The 19,794-nt window shown below is 57.1% G+C and overlaps 2 protein-coding genes across 2 annotated transcripts; one reads left to right on the forward strand and one right to left on the reverse strand.

The window, feature by feature from the left end:
• Positions 1–874: 874 nt before the first annotated feature.
• On the reverse strand, positions 875–7,521 carry ARMC5 (armadillo repeat containing 5). The gene is given in 15 exon segments (XM_030562313.1): positions 875–1,827; positions 1,830–1,963; positions 1,965–2,342; positions 2,578–2,645; positions 2,647–2,711; positions 3,567–3,634; positions 3,636–3,761; positions 3,763–4,929; positions 5,159–5,528; positions 5,531–5,670; positions 5,672–5,721; positions 5,723–5,994; positions 6,471–6,578; positions 7,192–7,233; positions 7,236–7,521. Coding segments are annotated over 15 exon segments (3,531 nt in total). The 5' UTR covers positions 7,498–7,521; the 3' UTR covers positions 875–1,546.
• Positions 7,522–10,930: 3,409 nt separating this feature from the next.
• LOC115651490 (carbonic anhydrase 4-like) lies at positions 10,931–15,358 on the forward strand. Its single transcript, XM_030562583.1, has 8 exons — positions 10,931–11,029; positions 11,181–11,210; positions 11,872–12,036; positions 12,564–12,712; positions 13,495–13,584; positions 13,831–13,903; positions 14,189–14,352; positions 14,738–15,358. Exons 1-8 carry the CDS (start codon positions 10,951–10,953, stop codon positions 14,945–14,947), a joined length of 960 nt encoding a protein of 319 aa, XP_030418443.1. The 5' UTR covers positions 10,931–10,950; the 3' UTR covers positions 14,948–15,358.
• Positions 15,359–19,794: the final 4,436 nt, after the last annotated feature.

Raw genomic sequence — 19,794 nt, forward strand, 5'->3', positions numbered from 1 at the left:
GAGCCCGGACTCCTGGTTCTCTATCGTGCCAGCCCCATTCCCCGCCTGCTGCTGCTGACGAAGGGAAGCGGGGAGGCCGCGGAGCCAGGGGCGCCTCCCGGGCTCGTTTTTCTGGCTGGGACTTGGGAAAAACTGTCACCAGCGCAGAGAATTGGCTGAATGGTCACAGGATGCGGGAAGGGGGCAGGAGCCAGGCAGGGGCGGGAGCAGGCCCCCCAGCCGAGAGGGGAGCGAAGGGCATCAGCCGGGAGCGAGGGGATGGGGGGCAGCCAGGGCGGGGAGCCAGGAGGGACCGCGGCGGCTAGTAGGCTGAGGGGAAAAAACCAGAGGCTCGGGAGGGGGGTCCCAGTGGCAGGGGACGAAGAGGTTGGGGCTGGAGAAGAGAAAGGGGGGGCTCCCGGGCAGGGGAGGACAAGCGGCTGGGGGCTCCCAGTGGCAGGGGACAGAGGCTGGATGAGCTCCCAGGGCAGGGGGACGGAGGAGAGCTTGGAGGAAGGAGAGGATGACACATCCAGGCCCCGCACTCAGGAAGCAGCCCTCCCTCCCCACTCCAGCTCTGCAGGCTCAGCTGGAAGCGTTGAGCAGCAGGCATTCCTGTGGAGGGGAGAAGGGAAGGCAGCCAGCGCCAAGTGGGGAGCCCACAGCCTGGTCCCCCCCCCCACCATCTCCTCCCCACTCCTAGCCAGCTCTGACAGGCTCAGCTCAGCCCAGCCCCACCCCCGGGGGGGCAGATCACATGCTGCTACCACCCCTGCCACACCCCAGCCAGGAGCAGAGATAGGAGACTAGCCCCAGCTGGGGGGGACAGACAGTAGGGGGGCTGGGAGCCAGGACTCCTGGGTTCTCCAGCAGAATGAAGACACAGACACATGCGCGTGGTGAGCCCGGCCTGTATTTCTCCATGTACAGTAGCTTATTCAATACATTTCCAGTCGTACACACCCATCCCCCCCGCCGGTGGAAAAGCACGTCCCCGGCCGCCTGTTGCTGATCCCGCAGCATGGGGGGTACCGCTGAGCACCCACCACAGCTGCCCTACCTGGGACCTAGGAAAGAAGGGCAGGGCATCTCCCTGTTCAGAGAAAGCACACACACTGCCCTGCTCCAGTGACCGGAGGGGTACCCTGCAGATCAGGGACTGAGCCCCCCTCCAGTCAAGCCTCCCCAGGTGGGGTGTATTGGGGTGCCCTGTGCCACAAAAGTAGGGGCACCCCCCCAATATGCCACGATCTCTTCATCAGGGGAGGTTGCAGGCAGGCTCCCCGCCCTGTGCCGTGGCCAGGGGCAGGAATGACTCACCCAACAGAGAAGGATTCCAACCTTTCCTGGGGGTCAGTCATCATTGTCCTGATTCCTCTCACTGCTGGGGTCCCATTCCTTACCTTGCCATTACCCCATTTCTCCCCCTCAGTCACCTCCTACTATCCTAAGCATCACCTCCCCACTCCTCTGTTCCCAACCTCCCCCACCCAGAGGGCTACAGAGTGCCCTAAGCCAAGCCCCGACCCAGAGGGGCATGGGCAGTGCCCTCAGCCAGCCCCCTAGCCTAGGTCCCATCAGTGCCCACTCCCCATGGTGTCTCCATGGCAACCGCCAGCAGCTCCTGGGCCAGTCCCTTGGGGTCTCCAGTGACTTGGAGGATCCGCGTCAGTGCGGGCCCGCTCGGCTGGTGGGCTCCTCGACGCCCCCTAGCAGGACGTAGCGGGCACAGCGCGCAGCAGCTGCCCCTCGGCCCCAGCCTCTCCCCAAGCCGGTACAGCTGGTCCAGGCTGGCGCCAGGGCGCAGGTACTGCTGGCACAACGCCTCCTCCACCAGCTCCTGCAGTCGGGGAGCAGGAACTGCTCAGCCACCGCCAGCGTCTGCTCCGCCAGCTCCCCCTCGCCAGGTGGGAACGGACCCCCCAGGGCCGGGCACGGCTCACCCCGGCAGCCATGCAGGAAGTGGGTCAGCACGGAGAAAGGGGGCAGGCGTCACCCCACGGATGGGCACCAGAGCCTGGCGTGCCTCAGCAAACCCGCCTGCCAGCATGGCCCGCAGGACATCGGAGCCGGTGCACACAGCCTGGCGCGATGCCGGGACCAGGGTTGCCTGAGTCCAACCGGAATGCAGGTCCACTCCGCCTGCCTTCACCAGCCGCTCATAGTGGCATGTGGGGGTGGCTGCCAGCCGGGAGCGCTTAGGGACGGGCGGGGCAGGGAGAGGGGGCAGCAGTTCCCAGCAGCAGGGAGAGCGAGTCCACGGCATAGAAGGTGAAGGGCGGTCGGCGCCACGTGTCAAGGCAGCCAGCAGGAGGCGCAGGCCAGAGTGCTCCAGGAGCAGCCTCCGGCATAGGGACTTCTTCCTGGGGGGAGGGGGGGGAAAGGATCAGTCCGAGATTGGCCCCTAGCCTCCTCCTTCCCTCCCCCTCACCAGATGGACCCAGGACCTCCCTGAATAAGCCCCACAACCTCCATTCCACCACCTCCTTCCAACAGCTGGGCCCAGCCCCGTCCCTAACCAGCCCCCACCACCACCACATCCACACACACCAGTGCCCACCCACCACTCACTCCTCCTCCCCTCCCAGCACCACCCACCTGCAGATGAGGGGCAGGGCCATGGCACAGGCCACTTGGTCAGCCTCAGCGCCCGTGAGAGCAGCATGTGGTGAGGACGCCCGCCCCGAAGGCCGACTCAGCCTGGACGCACAGATTGCACAGCAGGGTCTCACCTGGGGAGGGGGCAGCATGTCAGAGCCTGGCCCCTCCCCCACCACAGAGCCCCCATCCACCTGCCCTGCCCCTGCAGCATGAGACACCCCCCCAATCACATCCCCCCGGGGCATGACACAGCTCCTGTGGCACAGCATCCCTCCATATCCCACCCCCCGCCCCACGATGGTGCCCAGCCCCCACCGAGCAGCATTCCCTGCCGAGCCCCACGCCCTGCCACATAGCTCCCCCTAGTGCCATGCTGGGGCACTGTGAACCCGACAGTGGAAGGACAAGGCTCACCCCGAGCTGGGGAGCAGGAGACCCCATTAACTTAGAGCAGGGATTGGCAACCTCAGCACGTGGCCCGTCATGGAAATCTGCTGGCGGGCAGGCGGGCTGGCTTCCACTGGCCGCAGTTCACCGTGCCAGGCCAATGGGGGGCGGCGGGAGCGGCGCGGGCCGATGGATGTGCTGGCCGCGGCTTCCTGTCACCCCCATTGGCCTGGCACAGCGAACCGCAGACAGTGGGAGCTGCGATTCTGCCAAACCTGCGGACACTGCAGGTAAACAAACCGGCCCGGCCCACCAGCAGCTTTCCTGACGGGCCGCATGCCAAAGGTTGCCAATCCCTGACCTACAGCAAACCCCAATTCCCTCAGAGAGAGGGTGAGTGTGTGTGTGGTGTCACCAGGTTAGGGCTACCAGAGAGAGGACCCCAGTACTTCGGGACAAAGTGCTCTCACACTGGGATGCTAGGAGCCCCGTAATGCAGCAGGGTGACCCCCACAGCCCGGGACTGGGGCACTCACCTACCCCTGGGGCATAGCAGGGGGATCCCCATGCCCTGGGACTCAGCAGTGGGGAGGACTCACCCAACTCCTTGAACTGCCGATGCCTGCTGCCTGGACTTCTGGGGGTCTCATGGACCCACGGCAGCGGCCTCCTCTGGGGGCACGCCCAGCACCAGCCAGGCCCGCAGCAGGGAGGGGGCGTGGCAGCGCACGAATGCCTCCAGGCAGATGGGGTTGCACGTGAGCCGATGCAGCAGCCGCAGGCAGCGGGGGTAGTGGGGCCGGGGCTCCAGTGACATAGGCCAGCAGCCCCTGCAGCACCGGGCCAGTCACCAGGCTGCGGCTGGGGTCTTCGGCCTGGGAGAACCGGGAGAGCAGCAGCAGGACAGGTGCCTCGGGGGCCGACAGCTCCTCCTCCCCTCCCCACAGCAAGAACTGCGGGCCAGGACCTCGCCTGGGGGACGGAACGGAGCCGGTGTGCAGGGGACCGCGTCCGGATGGGGGCGTGATTTGCCTGCGGCGCCGTGAGGAGAAAGCAGCGGGCTGGGGCTCCAGGAAGTCATTGGCAAGGAGGCGCTGCTCAGTCCCGGTAGGAATCGGAGAAACCAGATGCAGATCTTTGGGAATTGGGCTCGGCGCCAGATCGGACTGGCTGGTCGCTGTGGGAATTGGTGACACTGGATTCAGATGCTTGGGAACAGGGCTTGGTGCCCGATCAGACCGGCTGGCCCCAGCAGGAATTGGTGGTGCCAGCGCTGGGCCTGGCTTATCTGATGGTGCTGTGATGTGCCAGCCAGGCCCGGCTGGAACCAGCGTGCCTGGACACAACTCTTCGGTGGCTGCCGCAGCCGAGAACCGTGCTGGATTTTGCAGGTCAGTCAGAGCGAAGTTTGGCGAGAGCTCCTCATTCGGGGTCGCTGCAAGCAGCAACTGAACCTGCAGGTTCTGGGCGCTGCTGGCAGCATCCGGTGCAATCTGTGCCAGATGATCTTTCTTGGTCCCAGTGGACTTTGGTGTAGCCAGCAGCACCACGGGGGCTGCGCTGTGTTCGCCCATCCTGACTGGATTTGGCAATGCCGTATGGGGCCTGGCAGCCAAACGCGGTGCCCCGCCTGGCATTAACGCTGCTGGATAGTGCCTGTCAGCTCTGGCTGTAGCCAAATGTGCCAGGGCTGGTGCCTCAGCATCTGGAGTCTCTGCCACATGGCTCCCATCAGCCACGGTTGAGTCCGGCTCTGCCACGGATGCCAAGCACTGCACCCTGGCAGCCGGATCCAGCGACGGAGGAGCTAAGCAGGTGGGCGAGTTGAGCCCCGCAGGCAGCCGGCCAGGTCCCGGTGTGTCGTCCTGCAGCTCGAGGGTGGGGCTGAGGGAGCTGTCGGGGGACCACTGAGGGGAGAGGTCACAGGGACTGGCAATGTAACCCTCGGAGAGCAGCCAGGACCTGCGGCAAGAGGGAAGGAGTGAGAGCTGGGTGCAGGGAGGAAGGGGGAACCAAGGAAGCTTAGAGCAAGCAAGCAGGAACTGGGAAAGGAGACGAGCTAGTGAGCCAGGAGCACTGGAGCAAGCAGGGGGCGGGGAAACTAGGGGAGCCCTGGGGCCAACAGGGTGCACTAGGGAGTGGGGAGGAGAACCCTCAAGTGAGCCCTAAGCGCACCGGGAGAGATGCTCACCTGAGTCTCTGGAAACTGGATGACTCTCCTTCTGGTGCCCCGCTTTCCCGTCGCCCCTCGGGGGGGAAGTCAAAGGAGGCAGCGTCCCGCTCGTCCTCGCTTTCTCCCTCCTCTTCCTTGGCCTCCTCCTCGCAGCGTGCAGCCCACTGGCCCTGGACCACCAGCCTCTCCACCAGCAGGGCCACCAGCCCGCCGGCCTGCAGAACCTCCAGCGCCTCCTGGTCGTAGAAGAAGGCCACGAAGGCCACGACTACGCGGGCATGGCAGCCTCGCTGGCGCCCATCCGCAGCAAGCGCCAGCAGCAGCTCCAGCCCGCCGGCCTCCCGCACCCGGCTGCGGTTCATCGCCTCCCGGCACAGCAGGCAGAGCGCCTGACCAGGGGCTGCAGGACGGCTCCGGCGGCTCCCGCCTCGCGCCTGCGCTGGATCTCCCCCACCAGCACTGCCACGCCCCCAGCGTACCCACCGCGGGGCCGCAGCATGCCCTGCAGGCAGAGATGGACAGTGCCGAGATGGCCGCCTCCTCACCGCCCGCTTGCTGTGCCCGGCTAACGCCACCAGGGGCGCCACCCCCACCCCCCAGGCTCAGCTGCTCGGCACAGTCCCGGCTGCAGCCCTTGGTGAGCTCCAGCAGGGCCCGGGCGGCCGCAGCAGCCAGGGCGGGGTCGTCAGGGCTGGCAGCCAGGCGCTCAGAGATGACCCGCACTGCACCCTGCTGGGCCAGTGCCAGGCGGTGCACTGGGGTGGCACCCAGGTTGCGCAGGGCCCGAATGACACTCTGTAGGCACTCGCTGTCCTGGGAGCTGGCAAGGACTTGCACCAGAGGTGGCACCGCACCTGGGAGGGGTCAGAGAGAGAAAGGGGTTAGTGAGCCCCAAATCCAGAGCATGAACCCCAATCACCCCCTCCCAGGTCAGCAGGGGACTTCCCAGTATGGAGGTGAACCCCAACATGGCTCCTCTCCAGTATGGGGTGAACCCCAGTATTACCCTCATAATGGATCAGAGATTGGGCTCCCCAATACAGGAGTGAACCCCATTATCCCCCAGGTCAGCAGGGCACTCCCCGGTATGGGGATGAGCCCCAGTATTACCCAGTATTACAAGCAAGCAGAGGGGAGCTCCCTGTATTGAATGATTCCCATTACCCCAGCCCAGGTCAGCAGGGGATGCCCAGTATGGGGTGAGCCTCAGTGCTACCCTTCGGCTAGCAGGATCAGAGGGGCTCCCCACTGTGGGGCAAGAATCCCAATTCCTAGTCTTCCCCCATCCTCCTTTCTCAGGTTGGCAGGAGGGGGGCATGACCCTACTCACCGGCATCATGGATAGCCTGCAGGTTCTCTACATCAATGGCCAGGTTGCCCAGGGCCCGTGCTGTCCGGTTGTGGATACTTTCGACTCCAAGGGATTTCAGAATCATCACTGGGGAGAGAGAAAGCATCTGTGAACCATGGTGAGTGCATTATCCCTCGCACAGAACTGAGATGCAGCCACCTCTGGGGTGGAACACAGGGGCTGGTTATCCAGGGATCCCTTGTCCGGTGCTAAGACGTAGCCGCTTCTGGGATGGAATAGGCAGACATGAGACACCCCAAGGAAAGATGGAGGGGGCACAGGACCGTACCATCAGTGGTGACCCATGCATGCACAGGGGGAACACCGAGCCACACCATAGCCAGGGAAGGTAGAAATCAAGCCACCAGGCTAACAGGTGCAAGGAGAACGCAGACTGTACCACTTTGGCCAGGCTCCAGAGACCTGGGCAATGCAGGGTAACCCCAGACCATACCACTACATCTCAAGGGGACCACAGACAGTACCATTTTGGCTCGGGGGGGCCCAGGCTGCACCCCCAGCCGTGGTACAAGCAGTGTAACCCCAGATTGTACCATTCTGGCTCGGGGAGAACCAGAGCAGGGTAAACCTGGACTGTGCCACTCTGGCTCGGGGGGGACACCCAGGCTGTTCCCCCAGGCCTGGCAGGGGGCCCGGACCGTACCATTTCGCGGCGGGGATTCCCCGCCGCGTCACTCACCCAGGGAGGGGATCCCCCCCAGCTCCCGCACCTGGGCCCGGCTCCCCCCTCGGTGCAGCAGTTGCCCAGGATGCTGAGGGCCAGGTCGAGGGTGCGGCGGGGCCGGATGGCCCCAGCCAGGAGCCCCAGCAGGGGCCCAAGCCCCCCGCGGGCCCGGAACCGCTCGATCCCGCCGGGCTGCTTGATGTGCCGGGTCCGCAGCGCCAGCAGGGCCCGGCCCAGCCCAGGCTCGGCCCCGCCCCGCAGCTGGGCCAGGCAGTAGCCCAGCGACTCGGCGGGGCAACTCCCCCCGGCCGCGGCTGCCATCGCAGGAGAGGCCCACGGGCAAGAGCAATGGGGGCAAGGCCCCCCCCCTTGAACTGGGTCCGGCCCCGAGGCATTGTGGGAGTTGTAGTTCGGGCCCCCCGGGGACCAGGCTAAAGGAGGCCAGAGGAACTACAACTCCCATGAGGTGCGGCGCCGGCGCGGAGAGAGCGCGATGTATTGTGGGGGATGTAGTTCTGCTCCCCAATGTAGCCAAAGGGAAGGACTACAGCTCCCAGAAGGCATAGCGCAGTTGCGGTGGGGAGGGGTGCAGGTAGCAATTCTCACCTCAGCTGGGGGAGTGGGTGCGGGGGCTGTCACACTGCCCTGGGGTCTGCCATCTACCTGGCGCTGGCGGGTGGGGAGGAGTCAACAGAGAGGGGGAGGAGCCACCGAGAACCAGTGGGCGGGGTCAGAATGTTAAATAGCTGCTGTCTCCCACCCTAGAGCTGGCTGCATGATGCTAACTTTCATCCAGGAGCCAGCACTCCTGGGTCCTGTCCCCGACTCTGGCAGATAGGGTGACCAGATGTCCTAATTTTATAGGGACAGTCCTTCTTTTGGGGTCTTTTTCTTATATAGGTTCCTATTACCCCCCCCCCCATCCCGATTTTTCACATTTGCTGTCTGGTCACCCTGCGGGCAGGGGAGTGGGTTCAAGGGGTCATGGGAGCCAGGACTCTTGGGTTCTGTCATTGGCTGACTCACTGACTCCCGTCCCCTGTTGGTGCCTCACTTCCCCACATGCAACACCAGGAAAAGATGCCCGACTGCAGTGGGGAGCAAACTTATCATAGGCAGGGCTGAAAGCTCACCTATGCATCAGCACCACACACACTGGGTGTGGGGCCTACAGGTTGGTGGGGGCAGCTGCACCCTAGGCTCCTGGTTGGCACCAGTTCACCTAGCATTGCATCAGGGAATTGGGAGGAACCACAGAGAAGATGGGAACCCACTGCCCCAGGATATGATCATAGACTCATAGGGTTAGAAGGGACTGCAAGTGTCATCTGGCCTAACCCCCTGCAGGTGCCCAATAGACCCCACTCCCCTGCCAGAACCGGGGTTAGAACCCAGGAGTCCTGGCTCCCATGCCCCCTCCAAACCGCTAGACCCCATCCCTATTATCTCTTGTCCCTGACATAACTGTGCAGGCTGCTAACCCCTCAGGGGAGCTGGGCCCCTGGAGAGAGACAGAGGTTATAAGCAAGGACAACATGACCTCTCTCTGCACCACCCCCAGGCCTGTGGGGAGATCAGCTGTTGGGGTGAAGCGCAGCAGAGTTTACACTGTCAGCAGCTGCCTGTTTATAGGCTCCCAGCTAGGAGAGGAAGACACTTCCTTCTGGGTACAGCACAGACCAGTTCCCTCAAGCTGGCCCAGTTATCCAAACTGGTTCCCAGTCAATCAGACTTGTGGATGCTACAGACAAAGAGAGAGAGTCCTCTGTCCCCACATGCCTTTGAGATCTGAATGCCCCCCACAAAAAAACTGGCCCCGAGTCCAGACTCCCCTGGTTTAACTCATTGGACCCCACTCCCCTCCCAGAACTCAAAGGAGAACCTGGGAGTTCTCACTCCCAGCCGTCCCCCATCCCACTCATTACACTAACCCACTAGACCGTGCCCCCCATTCATGACTATCATGGTCAGTGAAGGTCACGGTGGGGAAGCAGACAACCTTGTGAATTTAAAACCCTTGGTTGGGGCCATGGTGTGTCACCATAATGATCTGGCCTCACCCTCCTGCCCCATTTTCAGAGAGTCCCAGCAAAGCCATGTCTCCAGGCTAGAGAACCAGTCGGGGCAGGGGTGCAGGATAGAGACCAACTTTAACCCTTCTTGCACTCTGTCCTGGGACCAGGACACCTGGTTCTCTCTCCGGCTCTGGGAGGGGAATGGGGTCTAGTAGGTGAGATGGGAGGTTCTGAGTGAGGATCCTGGGTTCTAGCCCCAGCTGGGGGGAACAAGGAAGTCTTCTGGCTCCGGGAGATCTGTGAGTATTCCCCACCTATCGAGCAGTGTGTATGAACAACACCAGCCCAACACTGTTGTGAGTCAGTCCCAGCCCGTTGTGTTGGCAATGAGAAGCTGTAAACCCAGGAAGCATGGTTGCTCCATCCGCCCAGCTTGAGTTTCAGCAGATGGGGAAACAGATCAGGGTATCATGGGGTCATGGGAGATGACATCAGCATCTTCGCCTTGCACAACAGCCAGCTGCTGAACCCCCTCGGGGGCTATGAACACACCTGACTGTTCAATAGAGGGGGCTGGCCCAATGCCCCAGAGTGGCACTAGGGGGCACTGTGCTGCAGGGAGCAGAGTGGGGGCTCAATAGAGGGCACTCCCCCATTGTCATCAGTCTGACCTCAAAGCCCCAGAGCAGCACTAGGGGGTGCTGTGGTTCAAGGAGTGGGGTGGGAGGGGCTCAATAGGGGGCGTTCTCTATCCTCTGAGTGCCAATAACAGGGTGGCAAAAATCTAGTCGAATAATATAGGGATGGGGGCTGAGATCCAGGACACCTGGGTTCTGTCCTCAGCTCTGACAGAGGAGTGGGATCTAGTGGGTTAGAGCAGAGGAGGCTCCTGGGTTCCCTCCCCAGCTCTAGGTGGGTAACACCAGCCAGTGGTTCAGGGACATCCGCTCATCCCAAGGTGGGTGTGAGGGGCCCTTCCAGCAGCGGGGGACGTGCTCTGCCTCACGCTGGGCTGCCCTGTGTCACTTCCTTCTTGCGCCATCTCCCCTGCACATCCCTTCCAAGGAGAGCGAGAGTCGATGTGGGCATCTGGGGCCAGCACTCTCGCCACAGGGGGTGCCCATGGACTCCCAGGGCATGGCACTGCCACCGGGGGCTGCCACTCTAAGGAAGACATGTCCAGACTGGTGCCCCTTTCTCTTCTTTCCCACCGTCCCCCACTTTCCTTCCCTCTTTTCTCTTTCTGCTCCCTGGTTTTCTCTCTCCCTCCCTCTCCCACCTCCCTCTGTCCCTGCCCCACCCTGTGGATGTAACTCATCTCTTCCCTGTAATTCAACCCCCGGCCCCGCTGGGCTGGGGTGTGATCCTGTGTATATAAGGAGCTGCGAGGAGCCCTTCACTTCTGCAGTGTGACTTTCCCCCACCAGGCACAGAGCAGGTGAGAGCTGCTAGCTGCTGAACATCCCTAGGGGCCTGTCCCCTCTAGGGACGCCAGCTCCAGGAGTGGGAAATGAGGCATGGGCCCATCCCCTCTAGGGGGGTCATTGGCCAGGGGTGGGAAATAGGGCACGGGGGGCCTGTTCCCCCCAGGGGCGCTGCTGGCCCTAGGGGTGGAAAATGGGGCATGGGCCCATCCCCTCTAGGGCACAGGCTCCGATCTGGCCCCAGAGTGGGACCTGGCTGGCTCAGGGCAGGGGATTTCAATCCAATCTCTCCAATCCTTCTTTCAGGTTGCTCTCAGCAGGTGACATCGGGAGACATGAATCCCACCTGGGTCCAGCACCTCATTGTCCTGGGGACGCTGCTGGGAGCCGGCTACACCAGTACCGATACGGCAGGTAACACTGGTCCCCATCCTGCCCCTGATCCTGCTCTAAAGTCGCCCTCCCTGCATGGGCCAAGCCCAGGGGAGCGGGCAGCAGGATGTAGTTATTTATTGGCCACCTCCCGGCTCTGACCCCCTCCCCCACCTCTCTTGCTCTCCTTCAGATTCCTGGTGCTATGAAGACCCAAAATGCGGTAAGAGAAACCATCCATCCCCTGGGACACAGATATCCACCCTCTGACCTCACCTAGTGCAGGAGTTTATTACGGTTTTCCCACATTTGGATGGGTGGGGAAACTGAGGCATAGAAAAGGGCAGGGTCAGCATTCCAGAGCCAGGGATAGAACCCAGGAATCCTCACTCCCAGCCCTGGGTCCTGGCCACTGGTCTGGGGGGCTCTGCATTTTAATTTATTTTTAAATGAAACTTCTTAAATATTTTAAAAACCTTATTGACTTTACAATAGTTTAGTTATATATTATAGACTTATAGAAAGAGAGCTTCTACAAATGTTAACATGTATTACTGGCACGCGAAACCTTAAATTACCGTGAATAAATGAAGACTCAGCACACCACTTCTGAAAGGTTGCCGACCCCTGCACTAAACAGCATTCCCCGGCCCTAACTGCAGAAAGAACCCAGGAGTCCTGACTCCCAGTTCCCCCACTTTATCCCTCCAGAGCCCACTGCCCTGCCAGAGTCAGGGACAGAACCCAGGAATCCTCCTCGACTAAATTTTGCATCATGCAGCCACCTCTGGGGTGGGTGACAGCAGCTGATTAACATTCTGACTCCTCCCCCATTTCCTTCTCTGGCCCTTCCTGCTCCCTGTTGGTTCCTCCCCTCTCCGCAGGTCCAGAGACATGGGCAGCTCTGGGGCACTGTAGTGGTACCAGGCAGTCCCCGATCAACATCGTCACCCCTGCGGCTGTCCACAATCCCCACCTGGGGGCTGTGTCCCTCGCTGGCTATGAGGATGCCGGGAAGCTTATCTCCATGGAAAACACGGGGAAGACAGGTAGGTACAGAGTGAACCCAAAAGCGAGCACCCTGCGCTGTCGTGCCGGATGCCCAGGTCCCAGAGCCAGAACTAGGCATTTTAGCCCCTGTGATGAGCAAACATATTTGTGACCCCAGAGGTGGCATGTGGAGGGAGGGCAGGCAGGGTCCTGTGCCCCCCCCCGCCCGATTTTGCCTTCCATTTAGCATAAAAGGGGAGAGGAGGAAAGGAGCTGTGCCCCTGCCCTACCTGTGGAGCACCTGGCTGTGCAGAGGTGGCCTGGCTCAGTGCACAGGGCAGGGAGGGCCGCCTGGCAGCCAGCCAGCACCCCGGTTCCCACAGCTCAGAGAGCCAGCTTCTGATCCGCCGGCTCCTGGCAGGAGGCGACACTTTTCAAACAGTGGGGCACACCTGGCTGGCAGCCCCGCTCACGTTACAGCCCTGGTGGGTCCCATTCCCCACCCTGGTCTCTCCCCCAGCTCACAACTGCTACTCCGGACACCTGGGTCCCATTCCCTGTGTTGGTCTCTCTCCTCCCCCTACAGTGTACGTGCATTTAGCGGATGGGCTCCATCTCAGCGCCCAGGGGCTCCCAGCTATCTACACAGCCAAATCCTTCCACTTGCACTGGGGCCAGGGGGCAGCCCAGCATGGCTCGGAGCATTTCATCAATCACAAAGGGTTCTCTATGGAGGTGAGAGACGCAGGGAGCACAGCGCTGACCACAATGCCCCAGTGCAGAGCTAGGGGGGCACTGTGAGGTCTGGAGTGGGGGGGGGCTTAGCAGGGGGCAATGTGCTGCAGGGGATGGGCAGGATATTAGTAGGGGGTGCTGTGCTGCAGGGGGTGGGTGGGGAGCTCAGCGGAGTGGCCTGTGCTGCAGGGGGTGGGCGGGGGCTCAGCAGGGGGCACTGTGCTGCAGGGGCGGGTGGGATGCTCAGCTGGGGCCTGTGCTGCAGGGGCTCAGCAGGGGGTGCTGTGCTGCAGGGAGAGGGTGGGGGGCTCAGCGGGGTGGCTTGTGCTGCAGGGAGTGGGTGGGGGGCTCAGCGGAGTGGCCTGTGCTGCAGGGGGGGCGTGGGGACTCAGCAGGGGGCACTGTGCTGCAGGGGCAGGCGGGACGCTCAGCCAGGACCTGTGCTGCAGGGGCTGGGCGGGGGCACATCAGGGGGCACTGTGCTGCAGGGGGTGGGCAGGGGCTCAGCAGGGGGCGCTGTGCTGCAGGGGCGGGCGGGACGCTCAGCCGGGGCCTGTGCTGCAGGGGCTGGGCGGGGGCTCAGCAGGGGGCGCTGTGCTGCAGGGAGTGGGCAGGGGCTAAGCAGCGGGCGCTGTGCTGCAGGGGGCGGGCAGGGGGATCAGTAGGGAGGTGCTGTGCTGCACGGGGTGGGTGAGGGATCAGTAAGGGGCGCTGTGCTGCAAGGAGCAGGCAAGGGGCTCCATAGGGGGTGATCTTCAATTTTTCTCTCTCTCCCCCTTTAGCTCCACATTGTTCATACCAAGAACAACCTGAGCATGGATGACGCCCTCAGGGATCCCGAGGGAATTGCTGTGCTGGCCTTCTTCCTCCAGGTGAGGCAGTGCGGGGTGATGTGCCCAGACTCCTGGGTTCTATCCCCAGCTCTGGACAGGCAGCGAGGTTTAATAAGTTAGAACAGTGGGGGCTGGGCAGCAGGACTCCTGGGTTCTCTGGGTGGGAAGTGGTATCTAATGATTCGAGGAGGGGCTGGAGTCTTACTCTGAGTCACACTAGGACTCCCAGCCCTCCCCACGCCTCAGTTTCCCTATTTGCTGTACTCATGTGATCTTGTCCCTCAGGCAACAGCCCATGCACGCCCCTCCCACTCCTGGGATTCCTTCACCCAGCACTTGAAGAAGGTGGCTGTGAAGGGTGAGTATCCCCTGAACTGGGGTGTGGGAGAGGTGCATTATGGCTTGCCTAGCACTGAGGCTAGGGACAGTACAGTTCTGTGCCACCAGGGGGGAGAGAGAATAACGGATGTGAGGAGCGGGGTGGGGGCGAGGAGTCCGGACTACTGGGTTCTGTCCCTGAAACTGGCAGGAGAGTGTGATCTAGTGGGTTAGAGCAGGGGGGTTGGGAGCTAGGACTCCTGGGTTCTATCCCCAGCTATGGGAGGGGCCAAGCTGGGCCCTCACTCTCCCTCTGCCCCTCCAGGGGAGGATAAGGATCTGGACGGCTCCTTCTCCCTGTGGGGGCTCCTGGGCTCAGTGGACCTAGCCCGGTATTACCGCTACCAGGGTTCCCTCACCACCCCCAACTGTGACGAAGTCGTGGTCTGGACTGTCTTCCCTGACCCCATCCTGGTGCCTCCTGGCGTGGTGAGTGCGAGTGTGTGTGTAGGGTGGAGGGAAGGGACTCCTGGGTTCTCTCCCCAGCTCTGGGAGGGGAGTGGGCTCTGGTGGGTGAGAGAAGCAGGGGCTGGGAGTCAGGACTCCTGGGTTCTCTCCCCAGCTCTGGAAGGGCATGGGCTCTGGTGGGTGAGAGAAGCAGGGGCTGGGAGTCAGGGCTCTTGGGTCCTTATCCCAGCTCCCCTTCCCTCTGCTGTTCAACCCCCCCCACTCTCTGCTCCAACGTGATCCCCATCACAACCTTCTCAATTCTCTCCACTGATGGGGTGTCCTCCTCTCCACTCAGTAGGGCACCCCAAGTTTGCCTCTCACCTCAATTTGCCCCTCCCCCACTAATCAGACTCCTTCCCCACAGGTGGCTGCATTCCCCTCCATCCTCAGCTCCAAAGACTCAGATGCTGGGCCCCGGCTTCAGAACAATTACCGGCCTCTGCAGAGCCTTGGGGATCGCCAAGTGGAGGCCTCCGCATACCTCCGAGTCGCCCCCAGCACCTCTTCTACCCCGCGGCCTGCAGCCTTGATCCTTCTAGTCATCAGTATCACAGCAATCACCTGGCACCTATAAGGGGACAGAGCCAGACACCTAGAGGCTAGACTTAGGCAGGGGAAGTGCTGGGAGCCAGGACTCCTGGGTTCTGTTCCTGGTTCAGCCACAGACTCACATTGTGACCGTCATCAAGAGCCTTCCCGGCTCTGGGCCTCAGTTTCCCCATCTATAAAATAGGGATAGGTTTTGCTCCGCAGTCCTGAAGATAGCATTGATCACAGTACTCTTTGAGACTGGGAGGGAACATACCTGTCAGCTAATATTGCTCAGGAGGACTGAATCACAAGCCCCCCACTGCTTGGAGTTTGGACTGAGTGGGCAGAGGGGGCATGACGTTGCACTCCATGTGCTTTATAAAAGTATGCTTATAAATGTAAATATAATGTAACTGGAATATGCTTTATGCAAAAGGTCTTTTGTAAGTTATCGTTCCAATGATATAACCTACTGAATATATTCCTCCTATTTGTATGCATGTATCATTCTTGTATGAAGTATAACTCTGAGTTCCTACTGTAATTATGCAAAGTGTGGGCCATAATCCTGGAATCCATCTTAAATCTGGTAATTTTCCATTTACAAGGAGGGGTGGGGACCCAGAGAGACAAAAGTTTCCTGCCTTGTGCCAATGCTATAAAAGGGGGTGAAACAGGACAAAGAAGGCCATCCATGAGAACATCCCTCTTTACCACCTAGGGCTGCCAGTCATGAGAAAGCCCCTGTTTTCCCTGGAACTAACAAGGACTGTACCAGGGGAAAGGGTTGGGCCTGGACTAGGAAGGAGTCTAGTCTGTGAAAGAAGCTTATTGTAACATCTCTGAGGGTGAGATGTAATCAGTTTCTTAATGCATTAGGCTTATATTTGTGTGTGTTTGCTTTATTTTGTTGATGTACATTGTTCTGCCTGTTATTACTTGAAACGCCTTAAATCCTACTTTTTATACTTAATAAAACACTTTTTTTATTAATGAACCCAGAGTAAGTGATTAATATTGGGGGGGGGAGAGCAAACAGCTGTGCATATCTCTCTGTCAGTGTTATAGAAGGTGAACAATTTCTGAGTTTACCCTGTATATGCTTTATAGAGAGTAAAATGGATTTATTTGGGGGTTGGATCCCATTGGGAGCTTAGTGTCTGGGTGCTGCAGATAGGCAATCTGCTAAGCAGTTTTTTGTGAAAGTCTGCAGCTTTAGGGGCATGGTTCAGACCTGGGTCTGTGTTGCAGCAGGCTTGTATGTCTGACTCAACAAGGCAGGGTTCTGGAATCCCAAGCTGGCAGGGAAAATGAGCTCAGAGCTAATTTCAGCACATCAGGTTACAGTCCCAAGGGTATCCCTGTTGTTGTACCAATTATATTAGACCAGTAAAAACCAGCAGGATCTTATTAAAGGGGACAAGGCAAAGATGCCACATTTATTATGATAACAATTTATGACTAATAACTAATATCTTAATTCATATACACACATTATACCTAATACCTATACACACACACACATTCACATTATACCTAATACCTATACACACACACACACACACACATTCATCATGTGTTCTGCAGCTGCTGCATAGTTACCAGTCCTGAAGATACCTTAAGTTCATGGCTTGATTTTGCAGCTTGGGTTCGTAGCTTGTGGAAGCTAACTGGCCAGGAAAGTTGGGCACAAGGCTGAGCTGGATCTCTGTTGGGCAGGCACCGATGTTCTTCCATGTTGGCAGCAGAATGTTACCCAGAGTTTCTCATCTCACCCTTCTTTTTTATAGGCTTTTAGTTTGGATTCAAAGTCTATAGGTCTTGCTGTGTCACGCTGCCTCTGGGTTTAGATTGATCACCCATCAATTGCAGGCTTGACTTTCAGCCTTGGACCTGGCTTTGATCTTCCTTCTGTTGTTCTGTTGTCCTTTTCTTTTTAGGGTGGATGCTTCTTACTTTGTTTAGGGCTGTTGTCTAGGTCTTCAGCCGTTGGTATTTGAACTTTATGTCATCAGGACAGGCTGGAGCTGGAGGTTGATTCCGTCATCCACACATACCTCATTCACACATCTAAACTAAACTAATAAGATTACAGCAGGGTTTGCAAAAATGAAGGTTGGAGGAAGCTTTTACAAAATGGAGTGAGTGTTTTAAAATGGGGTTTGAATTACAATATGGAACAGAAGTTACAGTATAGGCAAGTGTAGTGAATGGTGAACAGAAGTTACATTAATAAAGTGAACAATTGAAAACAATTTCATTTATCAGTTCTACATTGTCCCCCTTTTGACCCTTCAATCCAGGGGCATTAAATGGGTCACACTTTATGTAATTGTTTTAAGGCAGAACCAACATAACAGTTAGGATTACTAATAGGACAATGAGAGGATGAAAAATTATGTTTAGAACTGCTGACCAGGTGGGCTGCTTCTACAACACTTTGCCCCTTGATTTATGACCATTACAGTAGTTGTTGACATTGTAGGGCAAGGTGATTTGTTGCAAACAAACCAAATAATTATAACTAGATGAATATAACTAAACCTATTACAATTGACTAAACACCAGATATAACCCACACATAAATGAAAACAATTATAGTTATAATAATTGGGAATACAATAAAAGCATTACAATTATTGGGTACATTGACAAATAAAATGAGGACCAAGTTTGATGCTGCAATAGCCATTAAACAATAAAAGTTACTGAGTTTAGGACCTTTTTAAGCACACACAGCAAATAAGATTTTGTAGGAGGACCACAGTTGTTATGCAAAGTTAAGCTGATTTGGACTTAAACTAACATTTTGTTGCTAAAATGTTGCAGAATCCCCTATTTTTAACAGTTGTTTTTAAGAGGTTTCTGGGGACCTGAAAGATGGGGCCCTACAATTATGGGCCAAGGTTTTACAAGTTATGAGAGCCCAAGAACTACCCTTTAGGGCTTGGAGGAGTAGAACCAGAGTGCATAGAGGAAAGTGTGGAATTAACAATATAAGCAAATGTAACTAACAATACAAATGTATCAATAACAAAAATTAACAACAAAATGACTATTAGATAACCTAACAAAAAATAAACCTGATGCACTGGGGACCAAAGTTTTTTGGACACAAGTGGTAATTGCTAAGTTGGATGAACTTGGGGGAAGTAGAGAAAGGAAAAGACATTTGTCCTGTCTGGTGTAGTATTTCTTTCTTTTTTCTGGACCCAATGCTAGCACAGGACACCACTAGAGACAGACACAGAACATGCAGCACAGAACACTGAACACAGACTTTGTCGCGACACTATAACCATGGTATTTTATAACTTTTCAGCTGGTACCAGCTCTCCTGATGTTCTGGTTCAGAGCCTGAACAATAGAAGCTTAGAAACAAATTAGCACAGTGCTCCCACATGGCAGACCCTGCTTAATCTTTGCCACAGTGTGTTTGGTACTTGGGGCTGCACAAATGCTAATTAAGTGGTGCATATCTTTGAGTTTAAATTTTTTATTTTAAAATCCCCAGCCACTTTGCCATGGCCTGGAGGTTTGAGGCAGAAGCAGGCACTGTTGTTACTGTTGCAATGGAATTTTGGCCCTGGGAGGAGGAATCTACCCAAATATCCCCCTTCCCACTCTCCAGAGGGGTCCCAAAAGTCTGCCCCTTCTGGGGTCTCAAATGTTTCTTTTTTTTTCCTTTTTTCTTTTAGTTGGAATAGTTTCTCTTTTAGAGATTTTTTTTTTCTTTTTACAGGCTGTTAGGTGGAGGTAGCTGTTATTACAAGCCTCCCACAGCAGTCAGATTCCTGCAGCGTCTCTTTTTGTTGCATTTGGGGGTTTACATATGAGGATATATTGGGCCAAGCTATCCTCTAGATTTAAAATGGTGCAGATATCTGCAAGGGCTTGTTCAGTCTAAGGACTGTGCCCATATCTTTGCAGGATTTGTTTAGAAGGCATTATCTCTTTAATAAAAGGTGAGGTAGAAGCTACATTTGACTCCATTCCTTCCTCTGAGACTGTTTTTCCTTGCCTTTTCTTAAACATTTTTAATTTTGTTTAGCAAGCAGCACTGCTGGCCCCTGGGACCCTCTTGCTGCCCCTGATTTTTTTTTTTCTTTCTGCTACCTCTTTGGAGGCCAACAGGTTTTGTTAACAAATTTTTTTTTTTCTACTACCTCTTCGGAGGCCAGCAGATTTTGTTAACAATTTTATGTTTTCTGCTACCTACGCGGAGGCCAGCAGGTTTTGTTAACAATTTTATGTTTTCTGCTACCTACGCGGAGGCCAGCAGGTTTTGTTAACAATTTTAAGAGCTCTTTATTTTCCTGCTACCCACACGGGGGCCAGCAGGTTTTGGTTAACCAAGAATAGAGCTGTGCTCTGTAGAGCTGGTTGTGTGCACACAGATTGGTTTACAATAAGTGAGGCAAAAATACCAATAATCCCCCTTTCGCTATTCTCCACCAAAATGTTGTACCAATTATATTAGACCAGTAAAAACCAGCAGGATCTTATTAAAGGGGACAAGGCAAAGATGCCACATTTATTTTGATAACAATTTATGACTAATAACTAATATCTTAATTCTTATACACACACATTATACCTAATACCTATACACACACACACACACACATTCACATTATACCTAATACCTATACACACACACACACACACATTCACACACACACACTCATATTCATCAGGTGTTCTGCAGCTGCTGCATAGTTATCAGTCCTGAAAATACCTTAAGTTCATGGCTTGATTTTGCAGCTTGGGTTCGTAGCTTGTGGAAGCTAACTGGCCAGGAAAGTTGGGCACAAGGCTGACCTGGATCTCTGTTGGGCAGGCACCGATGTTCTTCCATGTTGGCAGCAGAATGTTACCCAGAGTTTCTCA

The sequence above is a fragment of the Gopherus evgoodei genome, chromosome 4 (genome assembly GCF_007399415.2).
Source record: "Gopherus evgoodei ecotype Sinaloan lineage chromosome 4, rGopEvg1_v1.p, whole genome shotgun sequence".
NCBI classification, from domain to species: domain Eukaryota; kingdom Metazoa; phylum Chordata; order Testudines; family Testudinidae; genus Gopherus; species Gopherus evgoodei.

Bases quoted from the DNA above. Each gene is read 5' to 3' on its own strand.
- LOC115651490 (XM_030562583.1), top strand. From the start codon at position 10,951: ATGAATCCCACCTGGGTCCAGCACCTCATTGTCCTGGGGACGCTGCTG. The intron at 11,211-11,871 runs GTAAGAGAAACC...CCCTCTCCGCAG, and splicing joins CTATGAAGACCCAAAATGCG to GTCCAGAGACATGGGCAGCT. The intron at 14,353-14,737 runs GTGAGTGCGAGT...CCTTCCCCACAG, and splicing joins TCCTGGTGCCTCCTGGCGTG to GTGGCTGCATTCCCCTCCAT.